The 16,626-nt window shown below is 40.7% G+C and overlaps 1 protein-coding gene, 2 long non-coding RNA genes and 1 pseudogene across 3 annotated transcripts; 2 read left to right on the top strand and 2 right to left on the bottom strand.

Annotated features, from left to right (window-relative positions):
* The first annotated feature begins 213 nt into the window (after nt 1-213).
* LOC113745150 (uncharacterized) lies at nt 214-932 on the top strand. Its single transcript, XR_003462001.1, has 3 exons — nt 214-264; nt 470-564; nt 770-932. It is a non-coding gene; the product is annotated as an uncharacterized LOC113745150 (long non-coding RNA).
* Nucleotides 933-3,233: 2,301 nt separating this feature from the next.
* LOC113745148 (fucolectin-5-like) lies at nt 3,234-6,486 on the top strand (annotated as a pseudogene).
* A 2,217-nt stretch (nt 6,487-8,703) lies between these two features.
* On the bottom strand, nt 8,704-9,534 carry LOC113745149 (uncharacterized). Its single transcript, XR_003462000.1, has 3 exons — nt 9,488-9,534; nt 9,089-9,243; nt 8,704-8,846 (listed from the first exon to the last, which is right to left on the bottom strand). It is a non-coding gene; the product is annotated as an uncharacterized LOC113745149 (long non-coding RNA).
* A 3,361-nt stretch (nt 9,535-12,895) lies between these two features.
* LOC104940078 (fucolectin-7-like) lies at nt 12,896-16,370 on the bottom strand. The gene is given in 6 exon segments (NM_001303322.2): nt 12,896-13,192; nt 13,416-13,695; nt 13,823-13,977; nt 14,292-14,577; nt 15,723-15,787; nt 16,264-16,370. Coding segments are annotated over 6 exon segments (1,011 nt in total). The 5' UTR covers nt 16,338-16,370; the 3' UTR covers nt 12,896-13,041.
* Nucleotides 16,371-16,626: the final 256 nt, after the last annotated feature.

Here is a 16,626-nt window from a genome sequence, read left to right as displayed (position 1 = left end):
GATAGTCTGTATAAATCATAAAATGACCATGATAGGTCATCAGAGATTAAGGAAACATGCTCAAACTTAAATAGCGTTCTTGACAAACAATACTATCAGTCAGTTGTTTCTTCTTTTGAAATCAGGTTGTTTGTGTTTTGTCCTGTTGTGATCCGATCTGATCCCCACACTGCACATGTCGATGCTCCGGGTTGCCAGATATCCAAACTAGAACAAATGGACTCAGACGTAGAAGCTGGTTCATGACAAAAAAAAAACATTTTGGTAGCTTCAGAGTCAAATGACTCTTGTGTATTTGAATTTAAACCACAGTACCAATTTTAACCACTAGATGTCAGCGTTACGATCCATGTTCCTTTAACAAGAACAAACATGACAGATCAACAACAGGCCATGTACGATGAGGGAACTGTACTATGTATAATTTTTATAGTTGTAATATTACTACTTACTGCTGTGTTCCCCTTAGATGGCAAAGTGAGCTCCAGCCACCAGCCTGATGCCGGTGAAATAACATGAAAGGGTTTGACCTCATCTAACACCAGTATGGTGCTCACATCAAAGGTGAGTCACTAAATCCATTCACATGTTAACAAGGCTGTGTAAGTCGAGTTGTGTTGGAACTTGTGGACTTTAGATCTTGAGAAACGAAGATCAGGCTTGCAAAACAAGAATCTGTGTGTGGGAGAGTGCAAGAGGGTGTTTGCTCAGCCACAGCCGCCTGTGTCTCCCCATCTATCGCTTCCCACATTTCCTGTCACTCTTCAAGCTGTCTCTGTCAAATAAAGCACAATAAGGCCAAAGAAACAACTTGAAAAAATAAAAATAAATTTGGTCTTGCAAACAATGCCATCGATGGAAATCATGACAGCAAGTGGGAACACGGCTCCTGCAGTCACACATCCAACGACATCAACCCCTGGTGGAGACTGGACCTGGGCAAAACCCACAAGTGTTTTCTGTGAAGATTGCCAACATAGATACTGAGTCAGAGCGACTCAACGGAGCTGAGATCCGGATGGGGAGTTCCCTTGGGAACAATGGCAACAAACAATAGATAAAGTATAAATTATTTGTAAGAACATTGTTTCATGCCCTTTGTTAAAGCGACAAATACCTTTTTATTAGAGTTAACAAATGTGTTTCTCCTTCCTCTTCGGTGTGCTGTGATCTCAAGTATCCCAGCAGGTACTGTTTGAGTTCCAGTGTAACGGGATAGACGGCGCTACATTAACGTAGTCATCCAGGAAGAGAAGAGTTCCTGAGCCGTGTGAGATGGAGGTGTACGGCTCTCGCCTGGATTAAGTTGAAAACGTTCAAATGCACGACAAGACGTTTTGTTAACACGATGTTGTTTCTACAATAACATGAGTGAATAAAACCTTTTTTTTTACATTTAGAGGGACGTTTGCCATTGTCTTAATGTTTGTGACATTCTTGGTGACATGGCCATTGTTCCACTTGGTTCGTTAGTGCTCGTTGTGTTGTGGCGACTGCCTCAGAGTCGTTCAGGTCACCTGAGCTCAGGGTGGACGATGGTCGTTGGAGTCACGTGAGCCAATGTGAAATGCTGCTATTCAGTCTCATGGGCAACAAATGAAAGAAAGATTACCTGGACGACTGGAGAACATTCACAGAATAGAATGTCATTAAATTTACAGTCAACTAATCTGTGAATAAACTAAAGTAAATGTATCATTCGCTTGTGTAGATTCAACTTGAAAGGGGACATATAAGAGTTTTTCAGTGCTTCTGCGAACAAAAGTCTGATTCGTCCATCTGATGCTAACAGGCCAGATACCGCAGCACACCTTTAAAGGTCTAATGTGGTCAGTGCCTCGGCGGGTTTAAGGCTGTTTTGGCAGCAGCAAAAGTGGGACTTTATAAATTAGGCCGTGGCCATATTTGAAGTGTTGAAACACCCACATGAGTGATCCTGGCATGAAACAGAGAATGAAACAGAGAAGTTGCACAAGGTTATAAGACAGAGGAACATATTTGATCTTTGGTTACATCCAGTCATCTTAATGTGTGTCCTTCTCTCTGTTACTTCCCAAAAAGTTTGATACAGGCCTTAGAGATCTCTGCACTTAACAAAGTAAATAATAGAATATTTTAATCTCATACTAATTTTTGAAATTCAACTACTGAATACTGAAAACTTGATTACAGTATGTGAAGTACAGTATGTGTGTGTCTGATACTTGAACCGTCAAATACAGTCGGTGACAACTTTTGTATTGTATGATCTGAGTGTTCGTGTGACCATCTTCATCGTAAAATATCACCAGATGCAGTCATATCATTTCTGATTGTGTACATTTGTGACATGGATTTAGGTCTGTTGTTGTGGAAAATTACTTTAAATTCATCAGCAAGTCAACAAATTAGGAATCAAAAACTGTTACAACTCCAGCTATACAATCAATCAAATTTTATTAGTATAAAATATATTTGTATTTTATTGAGCAGCCTGATAACAAAGAGTAAAAATGTGTGGACTAGTTTTTCTGCATCCGCTTAAGACACAATGCGTCTGATTTGGCGATGTTACGTAAGTGGAAGAATATTTTTAATCTTATACTAATTTTGAAATTCAGCTACTGAATACTGAAAACTTGATTACAGTATGTGAAGTACAGTATGTGTGTGTGATGATACTTGATGCTCAAATACAGTCGGTGACAACTTGGCAAACAGTCAAACACAAGCAAGGTCAACTACACATGACACAGCAGCCAGCTAATATCTAATATCGTCAGTGTTTCAGCCTTTTATTTCACCAAGCTCTCACCAACCACTAAAAGTCAGTCCCAATTACTCGTCCGGCGGCTTCTTGTTTGTTCACTGTCTTCTTTTTTTCTTCTTAGCTTCCTCCGTCAGCGCCCCATCTCATCTCTCTGCCTTTATGTATAGTGGCTGCTGAGCCAGGTTACACTGACCAGCTCTGGTTCTCTGGCACAACACCGCCACCACTCCCTGCAACATTCCCCTGTGCCCTGGGCCTATAAACCTCTTCTTTCCAGTGGTTCAAAACTCAAACATTAAAACTCCGCGATGCCTGAGCTCAGTCTTCAGGCTTTTGCAAAATCAGCAGAAATCTGGTGGAGAGACCGCTGCAAATCATTCCATCCCGCCCACCAACCGGATTATGACATCTGACATTTAATTCACAAGAAGGGAAGTGAAATTGAGAAATCAGTGTGACATTGGCTGCTGGATGGGATAAAGAGATGCATAAGAACTTTTTCATCGAATCATCCGAGTCCACAAAGAAAAGCCTCACTCTGTCAGGGTCTCCAGGTAACACATTTCATTTCTGGTATCAGGTCAACCTAGTACTTAAATTTCTGTGTCCTGCTCCGCGCACTAACAAAAGTTTTATACAGACGTTAGATAGACCTTGCAGCATAACAAGTAAATAATCCAGAATTTGATCTACGGATGTAGGAGGACGGACTAGCTTTGTATTGCGATGTAACCACCTTCAGTTTTAATATTGTCATTGAAGTTTTTGTAAACTTTCCTGCATATTGTCTGAACGATTATGCTCGGACATTATTACTCAATTAATTATGCAAACAAATCATAAATAGAAATACACTGTGTCTGGTGACATAAGATAATATCTTCAGCTCCCGTCGGAAAGATCTGTCTGATGACAAAGTGGTGAAAGTATTCTAATATGTACATAATATTAAGTGTACTTTTTTAATGTGCTCTATTAAGAATCTTATGTGTCTCATCCAGAATGATGAATCTCTGTGTTTCCTTGTGCTGCTCCTCCTGGGGTCGTGCTAGCTGCATATTGTAAGTACCGCATAATCTGGGTGTGACATCTTTATTATAAAATTCAACAGATGCAGCCACATACATTTCTAATAAACATTCCTCCGTCATTTGATAATTGTGTAACGATGTACAATATATACATTTTAGATTTCTCGCTTTTTTTCATTAAGAACATTATCAGCAAGTCCACAAATATTAGGAAGTAACTTTCCGTGCACACGTGTTTTGCTGAAATTGCTTTCTAATGTGTTATTTTTACTAGCCAGCAGTCTACCCTCTTTCCTGTGAACTTGTGTAGGAATTTTCTGCTGAATTTTTATTATGTAATATTTACGTTTATGCCATACTACAGTTGGGTCCTGAGGCTCAACACACCAAGAAAACCCCCACAATAACTGAAATAACTGAAATAACTGAACTGAAATGTAGACGCAAAGAAGGCAGGAAACATGAAAACGTCTGTTATTATGTGGTCTTTATGCAGATGATACACTAGAAAACTTTGAAAATGTTTTTAAGGCTGGCACAGTCTCACATCTAAGCAGAGTTTTTATTAGATTTTGCAAAAACTATCACTTTTACAGACTACAACTAGATTCATGTTGATTTGTTTTCCATCATGTATCTGCTATAAATGTACAAGAAGTAAGCCTGTTGAACATTGGAGCGAAACAAACCGCTTCCTTGTGTGTGTGCATTTCGAGGATTACTGCCCTTTTTTCCTTCTCTGCTCATCGTAAAGACATTTCAAAGAGGACTCTGCTCGCTGCTTCCCGATGGTGCTAGAGAGAGTGCTCTTATTGGTTGTTGACACTGTTTACGTGATTGAACGTCACCTTTTGCACAGCCGAGACTAAAACCTCAGATAATATTAAAACACGTTTGATTTTATTGGAATGTCAAGACGAGAAAAAGGACTTCAGACAGCTCGGACTGAGTTCTATGACCACTTTACACCAAACGATCAAGATGACAGAGCCACCACAACTAAGCGAACTTTAAAACTTTCGTTTGAAAGTCATTGGTGCAAGTTGGCATTAGTTGCATTGCGTCGAGTACAATAATCATTTGAAACACAGATATAAGCTGAATGATTCACAATAAAAAGGTTAGAGCTTGTAAATGTAGTTCAACTTTCTCATTCACAGCAAATGTGGCCCTTCGGGGAAGAGCCACCCAATCAGACCGCTATGAGCACGCATTTGGAGCTGCCTACGTGCCATAGATGGAAACCTGAGTATTCATTTCCACGCTGGATCATGCACTCACAACTGATCAAAGAACGGCCCCTGGTGGCGAGTGGACCTGCTGGACTCCTACATCGTCACCTCCCATAACCATCGTCAACAGAGGAGACTGCTGTCAACACAGGATCAACGGGCTGAAGATCCACATCGGCAACCTTTTGGAAACAATGGTGTAAAAAACCCAATGTGAGTGAGGTAAAAAAGCATCTTCCTTATCCTTACCTCTGCTCCTGTTTAATATTCATCAGTAGAGATTCTCACAGGGACAGTTTAGTGTTTATTAAAGCTGATGTGGAACCAGGAGAAGATTTGAAATATACTGATACTGAATACTGCTAACATCACTCTTTTATGGTTACCTGAAATACCTGAAATACTGAAAACATGACTTTTTATGGCAGTGTGGTCCACGTTCTGGAGTGGAGGTGACGATGAGAAAGACTTTTAAATGACAGCAGATAAATGTGAGTCGTCCTGCTTTCTCTTTCTTTTAGGGTTGGTCAAATTGTTGACATTGGTGATGACGAAACCTTCACTAGACATTCACTGATCGCGTGGAGGGACGTTTGTGACTTTGCTTGTACCTGGTTCAGGAAATTCCTTACACTGTGTGAAGTGGAAGTCTACGGGTACCGTGCCCCAACCGGTGAGAATTTGACTTCTCAATGAGTCAAAGCAGAATTAATAAACCTACAACATGTCATGGTTTTGTTGCCCTGATAACCTCAAAGAGGTCCAGGTCTCAATTGAGTTTTTGTGTTCTATTGTCAGGAGAGAACCTGGCCGTTCAAGGAAAAGCCTCGCAGTCGTCACTGTTTGATTTGGTCTTGCAAACAATGCCATCGATGGAAATCATGACAGCAAGTGGGAACACGGCTCCTGCAGTCACACATCCAACGACTCAACCCCTGGTGGAGACTGGACCTGGGCAAAACCCACAAAGTGTTTTCTGTGAAGATTGCCAACATAGATACTGAGTCAGAGCGACTCAACGGAGCTGAGATCCGGATTGGAGATTCCCTGGGAACAATGGCAACACAAATACCAGGTAGTTTACAACTGATGAAGTCCGGGACTTCCTGATTCAGATTTTTAGATACATTGGCATTTGTATAGCAACACAGCTTCCTTGCAGGAGCATTACCACCAACATTGACTGCCAAAATATAAGTATATTATTTTTAGAACATTGTTTCATGCCCTTTGTTAAAGCGCAAATACCTTTTATTATGAGTTAACAAAGTGTTTTCTCCTTCCCTCTTCCAGGTGTGCTGTGATCTCAAGTATCCCAGCAGGTACTGTTGCTGAGTTCCAGTGTAAAGGGATAGACGGTCGCTACGTTAACGTAGTCATCCCAGGAAGAGAAGAGTTCCTGAGTCTGTGTGAGGTGGAGGTGTACGGCTCTCGCCTGGATTAAGTCTGAAAACGTTCAAACTGCACGACAAGAACGTTTGTGACACGATGTTGTTTCTACATAACATGAGTGAAACAATGGGCAAGATTTGTGTCCAAAATTGCAACATTTACTATTAATTAATCACATTAAATCATTATGAAAAATATTGCGTCCTTTCATTTCATCTTTGTTGGTTGGTGTCTTAATAAAATGTTTGTGACAATCTTTGGTTTAAATACCTCATGCATCAGCACAGCAGCCTTCTGTCTAAAGAGCCCTGTTCAGAATGGCCGGTTTCAGTGTCTGTTCCTTTAAATGCAAATAAGCTGCTGCTTAACTCCACCCCCTCTACCATGACACAGTGCTACCATGACAACATTGGGAAAAAGATGGCTGACGTAAAAAAAACATAGTGGTGCAATAGAAAATGTTTAAACCATGCGACAACCTTGGTGGCTGTGAGGGAAAGTCAACACAGAAGTGCCAAAAACTGCAGTTCCTTTGTCGTCCACTTGAAGCTGGCTCCAGCAGTGAGTCAGTCAAAATGTCCAACTTCACAGCAGTATAAACATGTTTACAGCCTAAAAAACTGTTTTGGTCTCTGTAGCTAATTTCCCCGTTCATGACAACTGTACGGGGTGAATTTCTATAGACAGGCGGCTGTTTGAGCCGACTTTGTTTGAATGATGGTCCAAGACCAAGAGAGAACGATGTTTCTGAATCTTAATATGTTTTTGTAATGTGATTCATATCTTTTTGCACATTTGAAAGTTGACTATGTGTACAGGACTTGCCATTTGTGGCAATGATTCAAGTGAGTAGTGTGTATACTGGTATTAAAACGTGTTTATACCTCTTTCGTGGTTAACGGCTCGCCTGTGTAAAGCTATATCTCGTGCAGTGGCCCGGTTCGAATCCCACGGACTCATGCTCGTTCATTCCCTCTCTCGCCCTGCTTCTGTCTATCTTCAGCTTTCCTATCATTTAAGGCATAAAGGCCAAAAATATACTTAAAAAAAAAAAAGCATGTTGTTTATACATTTAAGAAGGTAAACGCATAAAGCATTCCCACTTACCCAGTAAATAAAGCTCAGGTGTAATGTTTTCTCCACAACTGTACAGGTTCAAAACACCAGGCACTCAATAGTGATTTATTATTTCGTCTGAACTAGACATGTTACTATTTCACCGGCATCAGGCTGGTGGCTGGAGCTCACTTTGCCATGAGCAATCACTGTAGGACTGTCTGCAGAAATTCATAACTTGTAATACCAGTTATTACGGTTTAAATACATGTACTACATCATAAATAAATTGTGATTTCGTAACCTGGTCCTTTTCGTAATTATGCAGTCATAATTTCTATATCCAATGTGACTTACTTTACAATTTCTAGGTTACAGGACAACACCAGGTTCAGAACCTAATAACTCATCCTGGCTATGAATTCCCTACAGAATTCATTCAGTATCTACAGAGCGGACAGACCTTTACATCTAAGGGGAACACAGCAGTAAGTATATAAACTGTTTGTGCATATTGTTAGGATGAAAGTACAATATTACAATAGTACAGTTCCCTCTATCGTACATGGCCTATTGTTGATCTGTCATGTTTGTTACTTGTTAATGAACAATGGATGTAACGCTGACATCTAGTGGTTAAAAATTGGTACTGTGGTTTAAATTCAAAATACACAAGAGTCATTGACTCTGAGCTTACCAAAATGTTTTTTTTGTTTCCATGAACCAGCTCTACGTCTGGAGTCCATTTGCTTGCTAGTTAGTTAGTAGCTAGATATCTGGGCAACCCGGAGCATCGACATGTGCAGTGGCGGGGATCGATCGGATCACACAGGACAAACACAAACAGACCTGATTTCAAAAGAAGAAAACATACTGACTGTAGTATTGTTGTCAAGAAGCTCGTATTTAAGTTGAGCATGTTTCCTTAATCTCTGATGACATATCATGGTCATTTTATGGTTTAATACAGTAACTATCTGACATATTTTCCTTTTACATGTTACACTGAACGCACAGTAGACGTTCATAGTCATGTCTCATAACAAGTATATAACTATATATAACCGAGGTCGCTCGGCTTTGCCAAAGAAATTGGTGAGAACCAATAAATCTAGACCAATCAAGATGAACATGAAAATGACAGTAAACTTTTTTTTTGATGCCGATTTAATTCAATTTAATGGTTTCATTTTAATCGATGTGACTTTGGACACAAATTGTGCCCCTAGTAAATCACATACTATCACAAGACACGAGACCTAATCCAGACGAGAGCCGTACACCTCCACCTCAACAGACTCAGGAAACCAGGGGCCGTGTTCACTTGCGGTCATCATTCCCATCGATGGCAGTGAGTGGCGTTTCCTTCGAGGGCCTAGTTCTCTCCTGACAATGAAACAAAAAATCAGCATGAGACCTGGCCCTTTTGGGGTAACATGACAACAAAAAACCATGACATGTTGGTAGGTTTTATATTCTCCATGACTCTTATAAGAAGGCAGGATAACCACCCTTCATAATACGATTCTTATCATTCATGTAATTGTTCTATCATAATGTCTTGCCTTGATAAAGTGAGACTTCTGCATAGTGTTCACATTTATTTATGTAAAAGCTCAAGTTCTCACCAGTTGAGGCACGGTACCCGAAGACTTCCACTTCACAGAGTGTGAGGTACTTAGCTAAACCAGGTAGAACCAAAGTCACATAACGTCCCTCCACATGAGGAGTGAAGGTCTGGGTGAAGGTTGGGCTGCCATGAAGGTCAACAATTTGACCAACCCTAAAAGAAAGAGAAAGCAGCACAGCCTCTGAGATGAACAGGAATAACGTTACACGACTGAAATGATTCCACAGAACTGTCCTGATGGAAAGATTGATAAGTTGTAAACGCTACTGTCGTTAGCTTGGTCAGACAGTGTGGCTGTAACTGACTCAGCCCCGGGATGCAAGGAGCCAACGGGGCTAAACAGGGGCAGAGGGGAGATGAGGATGATGATGAGGAAGATGCTTTTTTTTTTACTCACAATGGGTTATTCAAACCATTGTTGTCCCAAAGAGTTGCCGATGTGGAAAGCGGATCAGCCCTGACCGTTATTAAGACGCATTGGAGCTGCCTTACAATGCCATAGATGGAAACCGTGACTCCAACTTCCACGAGGGATTCATGCACCCCACAAGTGGAATGGAAAGTCCGCCCCCCTGGTGGAAGAGTGGACCTGCTGGACTCCTACATTCATCACCTCCATGCCCATGCTATAAACAGAGGAGGCTGCTGGCAGGAAGGACTCAACGCGGCTGGAGAATCACTCGGCAACGTTTGGGCAACAATGGTTTGAAAACCCTTGTGAAGTAAAAAAACAAAGCATTCTTCATCATCATCACTGCATCTCACCCTGCTGCCCCTGTTTAGCCCCGGGTTGGCTCCGTGCACTCGCGGGGCTGAGTCAGTTACAGCCACACTGCTGACCAGCAACGACAGTTAGCGGTTACAACTTATCAATCCTTTCCATCAGCAGTCTGTTGAAGCATTTCAGTCGTGTACGTTATTCCCTGTTCATCTCGAGGCTGTGCTGCTTTTCTCTTTCTTTGAGTGGTGGTCAAATTGTTGACTTCATGGCAGCCCAAACCTTCAAAACCCAGACTAGTCACTCCTCTGTGGCGGGAGTTATGTGACTTTGTTCTACCTGTTTAGCTAAAGTACCTACACACTCTGTTTGAGTGAAGTCTTTCGGGTAACGTGCCTCAACTGGTGAGAACTTGAGCTTTTACATAAATAAATGTAACACTATGCAGAAAGTCTCAACTTTGATCTAAAGGCAGACTATGATAGAAACAATTAATTAACTGATAGAGAACTCTGTATAGGAAGGGTGGTTATCTGCCTTCTTATAAGAGTCGGTTTATCCAGCCCCCCCCAAGAGAATTAATAAAACTACACTAAACATGGTCATGGTTTTGTTGTTGTTCATGTTACCATCAAGATAGGTCTAGGTTCTCAATGCCTGGTATTTTTGTGTTTCATTTGTCGGCAAGAACTAGGCCCTCGTAAGGAAAAGCCACTCACTGCCATCGATGGGAATGATGACCGCAAGTGAAATCAACGGTCCCCTGAGTTCCTGAGTATCTGTGTGAGTGGGGAGGTGCGCTCTCTCGTCTAGGATAGGTCTTGTCTTGTGAATATGTAGTTACTAGTGTGCACCAATTTGTGCCAAAGTCACATCGAATTACAATGAAACCATAAATGTGAATTAAATCGGCATCAACAAAAAAGTTTACTAGTCATTTTTCATGTTCATGCTTGATTGGTCTAGATTTATTGGTTCTCACCTTTCGTCTTGGCAAAAGCCCGACGACTCGGTTATATATAATTATTACTTGTTTGAGAATCATGACTATGAAACGTCTACTGGCTTTCAGTGTAACATGTAAAGAACACACATGGATGTCAGATAGTTACTGTTATAATCACATAAAATGACCATGCTATATGTCATCAGATTAAGAAACATGCTCAACTTTAAATAACGAGCTTTCTGTGCACAACTACTACATCAGTAGTTCTTCGTTCTTTTGAAATCAGGTTCTTTTGTGTTTTGTCCTGTGTGATCCGATCTGAGCCCGACACTCGCACATTGATCATGCTGGGTTGCAGATATCTAGCGACTAACATCCTAGCAAAGCAACTGGACTCAGACTAAAGCGGTTCATGGAAACAAAAAAAACATTTTGGTCAGCTTCAAGTCACATGACTCTTGTGTATTTTGAATTTAAACCACATACGCAAAATTTTTAAACCACTAGTATGTTCAAGCGTCGTTACGGAATCCCATTGTTCTCATTTACAAGAACAACCATGACTCAAATCACAATAGGCCATGTCGATAGAGGGAACTGTTACTATTGTAATATATGTCTTCATTCTCATCCTAAATATGGCACAAACAGTTTTAATACTTACTGCGTGTGTTCCCCTTAGATTAAGGCTCGTCCGCTCGTGATACTGAATGAAATTCTGTGGGAATTCATATCCATGATGATTTATTAGGAGTCTGGAACCTGTGTGTCCTGTAAACCTAGTATTGTACGAAAGCAGGAAGTCCACAAGTGGATTATAGAAGATTGATGACTGCATTATTAACTAATAAGGACACACAGTTTAAAAAAAATAAAACGACGAATGCAAACAAATTTATTTATGATGTATTACATGTATTTAAACGCTGAATACTGGTTTACAAGTTATGAAGATTTCGCGTGCACAGTTCCTCACAGTGAGATTGCTCAATCGGCACAAGTGCAGCTCCCCACCAAGCCTGAATTCGTAGGTGTGAAATATGAACATGTCTAGTCTCTGAGAAATATATAAACTCACTATGTCGTTGCCGGTGATTTTGAACACCTGTACAGTTGTGGAGAAAAACATTACTAACCGAGCTTATATGTATACGGGTTAATGGGAAAAGCTTTAGACTTTCCCTTACTAACTGTATAAAACACTGCTTTTTTTTTTTTTTAAGTCATTTTTTTGGGCCTTTTTATGCCTTTACTGATAGGACAGTGAGGATAGGACAGAAGCAGGGGGCAGAGAGAGGGGGAATGAACGCAGCCAAATGGCCGTCCGATGCTGGATTCCGACCGGGGCCAGCTGCGCGAGGACTATAGCCCTCTTACACACGAGGCGGCCGCTTAACCACTCGCCACCGACCCCGCCCCGTATACCCCTGCTTTTAATAGCCAGATATACACACACCATCCATACGCTTGAATCATTGCCACAAAATGGCAAGTCCTGTACACCATAGTCAACTTTCAAACGTGCAAAAAGATATGAAATCCACATTACAAAAAACATAACTTACGATTCAGAAACATCCGTTCTCTCCTTTGGTTATTGGACTCATTCAAACAATGCTCACAAAGCCGCCTTTTCTATAGAAATTACCCTCAGTACAGTTTCATGAACGGGGCAGGAAATTAGTACCCTACAGAGACCAAAACAGTTTTTTAGGCTGTAAACATGTTTATATCTGCTGTGAAGTTGGACATTTTGACTGACTCACTGCTGGAGCCAGCTTCAAGTGGACGACAAAAGGAACTGCAGTTTTTGGCACTTCTTGTGTTGACTTTCCCTCACAGCCACCAAGGTTGTCGCATGGTTTAAACATTTTCTATTGCACCACTATGTTTTTTTTACGTCAGCCATCTTTTTCCCAATGTTGTCATGGTAGCACTGTGTCATGGTAGAGGGGGTGGAGTTGAGCAGCAGCTTATTTGCATTTAAAGGAACAGACACTGAAACCGGCCATTCTGAACAGGGCTCTTTAGACAGAAGGCTGCTGTGCTTGATGCATGAGGTATTTAAACCAAAGATTGTCACAAACATTTTATTAAGACACCAGACCAACAAAGATGAAATGAGAAGGACAGCAATATTTTTCATAATGATTTAATGTGATTAATTAATAGTAAATGTTGCAATTTTGGACACAAATCTTGCCCATTGTTTCACTTCATGTTATTGTAGAAACAACATCGTGTCACAAAACGTTCTTGTCGTGCAGTTTGAACGTTTTCAGACTTAATCCAGGCGAGAGCCGTACACCTCCACCTCACACAGACTCAGGAACTCTTCTCTTCCTGGGATGACTACGTTAACGTAGCGACCGTCTATCCCTTTACACTGGAACTCAGCAACAGTACCTGCTGGGATACTTGAGATCACAGCACACCTGGAAGAGGAAGGAGAAAACACTTTGTTAACTCATAATAAAAAGGTATTTGTCGCTTTAACAAAGGGCATGAAACAATGTTCTAAAAATAATTTATACTTATATTTTGGCAGTCAAATGTTGGTGGTAATGCTCCTGCCAAGGAAGCTGTGTTGCTATACAATGCCAATGTATCTAAAAATCTGAATCAGGAAGTCCCGGACTTCATCAGTTTGTAAACTACCTGGTATTGTTGTTGCCATTGTTCCCAAGGGAATCTCCAATCCGGATCTCAGCTCCGTTGAGTCGCTCTGACTCAGTATCTATGTTGGCAATCTTCACAGAAAACACTTTGTGGGTTTTGCCCAGGTCCAGTCTCCACCAGGGGTTGATGTCGTTGGATGTGTGACTGCAGGAGCCGTGTTCCCACTTGCTGTCATGATTTCCATCGATGGCATTGTTTGCAAGACCAAATTCAAACAGTGACGACTGCGAGGCTTTTCCTTGAACGGCCAGGTTCTCTCCTGACAATAGAACACAAAAACCTCAATTGAGACCTGGACCTCTTTGAGGTTATCATGGCAACAAAACCATGACATGTTGTAGGTTTTATTAATTCTGCTTTGACTCATTGAGAAGTCAAATTCTCACCGGTTGGGGCACGGTACCCGTAGACTTCCACTTCACACAGTGTAAGGAATTTTCCTGAACCAGGTACAAGCAAAGTCACATAACGTCCCTCCACGCGATCAGTGAATGTCTTAGTGAAGGTTTCGTCATCACCAATGTCAACAATTTGACCAACCCTAAAAGAAAGAGAAAGCAGGACGACTCACATTTTATATCTGCTGTCATTTAAAAGTCTTTCTCATCTGTCACCTCCACTCCAGAACGTGGACCAACACTGCCATAAAAAGTCATGTTTTCAGTATTTTCAGGTATTTCAGGTAACCATAAAAGAGTGATGTTAGCAGTATTCAGTATCAGTATATTTCAAATCTTCTCCTGGTTCCACATCAGCTTTAATAACACTTAAACTGTCCCTGTGAGAATCTCTACTGATGAATATTAAACAGGAGCAGAGGTAAGGATAAGGAAGATGCTTTTTATACTCACTCACATTGGGTTTTTTACACCATTGTTTTCCAAAGAGTTGCCGATGTGGATCTTCAGCCCGTTGATCCTGTGTTGACAGCAGTCTCCTCTGTTGACGATGGTTATGGAGGTGACGATGTAGGAGTCCAGCAGGTCCACTCGCCACCAGGGGCCGTTCCTTTGATCAGTGTGAGTGCATGATCCAGCGTGGAAATGAGACTCACGGTTTCCATCTATGGCACTGTAGGCAGCTCCAAATGCGTGCTCATAGCGGTCTGATTGGGTGGCTCTTCCCCGAAGGGCCACATTTGCTGTGAATGAGAAAGTTGAACTACATTTACAAGCTCTAACCTTTTATTTGTGAATCATTCAGCTTATATCTGTGTTTCAAATGATTATTGTACTCGACGCAATGCAACTAATGCCAACCTTGCACCAAATGACTTTTCAAACGAAAGTTTTAAAGTTCTGCTTAAGTTGTGGTGTGCTCTGTCATCTTGATCGTTTGGTGTAAAGTGGTCATAGAACTCAGTCCGAGCTGTCTGAAGTCTTTTTCTCGTCTTGACATTCCAATAAAATCAAACGTGTTTAATATTATCTGAGGTTTTTAGTCTCGGCTTGTGCAAAAGGTGACGTTCAATCACGTAAACAGTGTCAACAACCAATAAGAGCACTCTCTCTAGCACCATCGGGAAGCAGCGAGCAGAGTCTCTTTGAAATGTCTTTACGATTGAGCAGAGAAGGGAAAAAAGGGCAGTAATCCTCGAAATGCACACACACAAGGATAGCGGTTTGTTTCTGCTCCAATGTTCAACAGGCTTACTTCTTGTACATTTATAGCAGATACATGATGGAAAACAATATCAACATGAATCTAGTTGTAGTCTGTAAATAGTGATAGTTTTTGCAAAATCTTAAAAACTCTGCCTTTAGATGTGAGACTGTGCCAGCCTTTAAAAACATTTTCAAAGTTTTCTAGTGTATCATCTGCATAAAGACACACATAATAACAGACTTGTTTTCATGTTACCTACCTTCTTTGCGTCTACATTTCAGTTCAGTTATTTCAGTTATTTGTGGGGGTTTTCTTAGTGTGTTGAGCCCTCAGGACCTCAACTGTAGTATGGCATAAACGTAAATATTACATAATAAAAATTCAGCAGAAAATTGCTACACACAAGTTCACAGGAAAGAGGAAGTTAGACTGCTGACAGTAAAAATAACACATTAGAAAGCAATTTCAGCAAAACACGTGTGCACGGAAAGTTACTTCCTAATATTTGTTGACTTGCTGATAAATGTTCTGTAATGAAAAAAGCGAGAAATCTAAAATGTATATATTGTACATCGTTACACAATTATCAAATGACGGAGGAATGTTATTTAGAAATGTATGTGGCTGCATCTGTTGATATTTTATAATAAAGATGTCACACCCAGATTATGCGGTACTTACAATACTTTGCAGCTAAGCACGACCCCAGGAGGAGCAGCACAAGGAAAACACAGAGATTCATCATTCTGGATGAGACACATAAGATTCTTAATAGAGCACATTTAAAAAAGTACACTTAATATTATGTATCATATTAGAATACTTTCACCACTTTGTCATCAGACAGATCTTTCCGACAGGGAGCTGAAGATATTATCTTATGTCACCAGACCAGTGTATTTCTATTTATGATTTGTTTGCATAATTAATTGAGTAATAAATGTCCGAGCATAATAACGTTCAGAGCAAATATCAGGAAAGTTTACAAAAACTTCAATGACAATATTAAAAATGAAGGTGGTTACAATCAGCAAATACAAAGCTAGATACAAGTCAATCCTACATACCAGTAGAATCAAAATATTCTGGATATATTTACTTTGTTATGCTGCAAAGGTACATATCTAAAGTCTGTATAAAATCTTTTGTATAGTAGCAGAGAGCAGGACACAGAAATTTAAGTACTAGGTTGACCTGATACCAAAGAAATGAAATGTGTTACCTGGAGACCCTGACAGAGTGAGCGCCTTTCTTTGTGGACTCTGATGATTCGATGAAAAAGTTCTTTATATGCATCTCTTTATCCCATCCAGCAGCCAATGTCACACTGATTTCTCAATTTCACTTCCCTTCTTGTGAATTAAATGTCAGATGTCATAATCCGGTTGGTTGGGCGGGATGGAATGATTTGCAGCGGTCTCTCACACAGATTTCTGCTGATTTTGCAAAAGCCTGAAGACTGAGCTCAGAGCATCGCGGGAGTTTTAATGTTTGAGTTTTGAACCACTGGAAAGAAGAGGTTTATAGGCCCAGGGCACAGGGGAATGTTGACAGGGAGTGGTGGCGGTGTTGTGCCAGAACCAGA

This window comes from Larimichthys crocea, unplaced genomic scaffold (assembly GCF_000972845.2).
Source record: "Larimichthys crocea isolate SSNF unplaced genomic scaffold, L_crocea_2.0 scaffold488, whole genome shotgun sequence".
NCBI lineage: Eukaryota > Metazoa > Chordata > Actinopteri > Sciaenidae > Larimichthys > Larimichthys crocea.
This window is presented reverse-complemented; position numbering and strand designations above follow the sequence as displayed.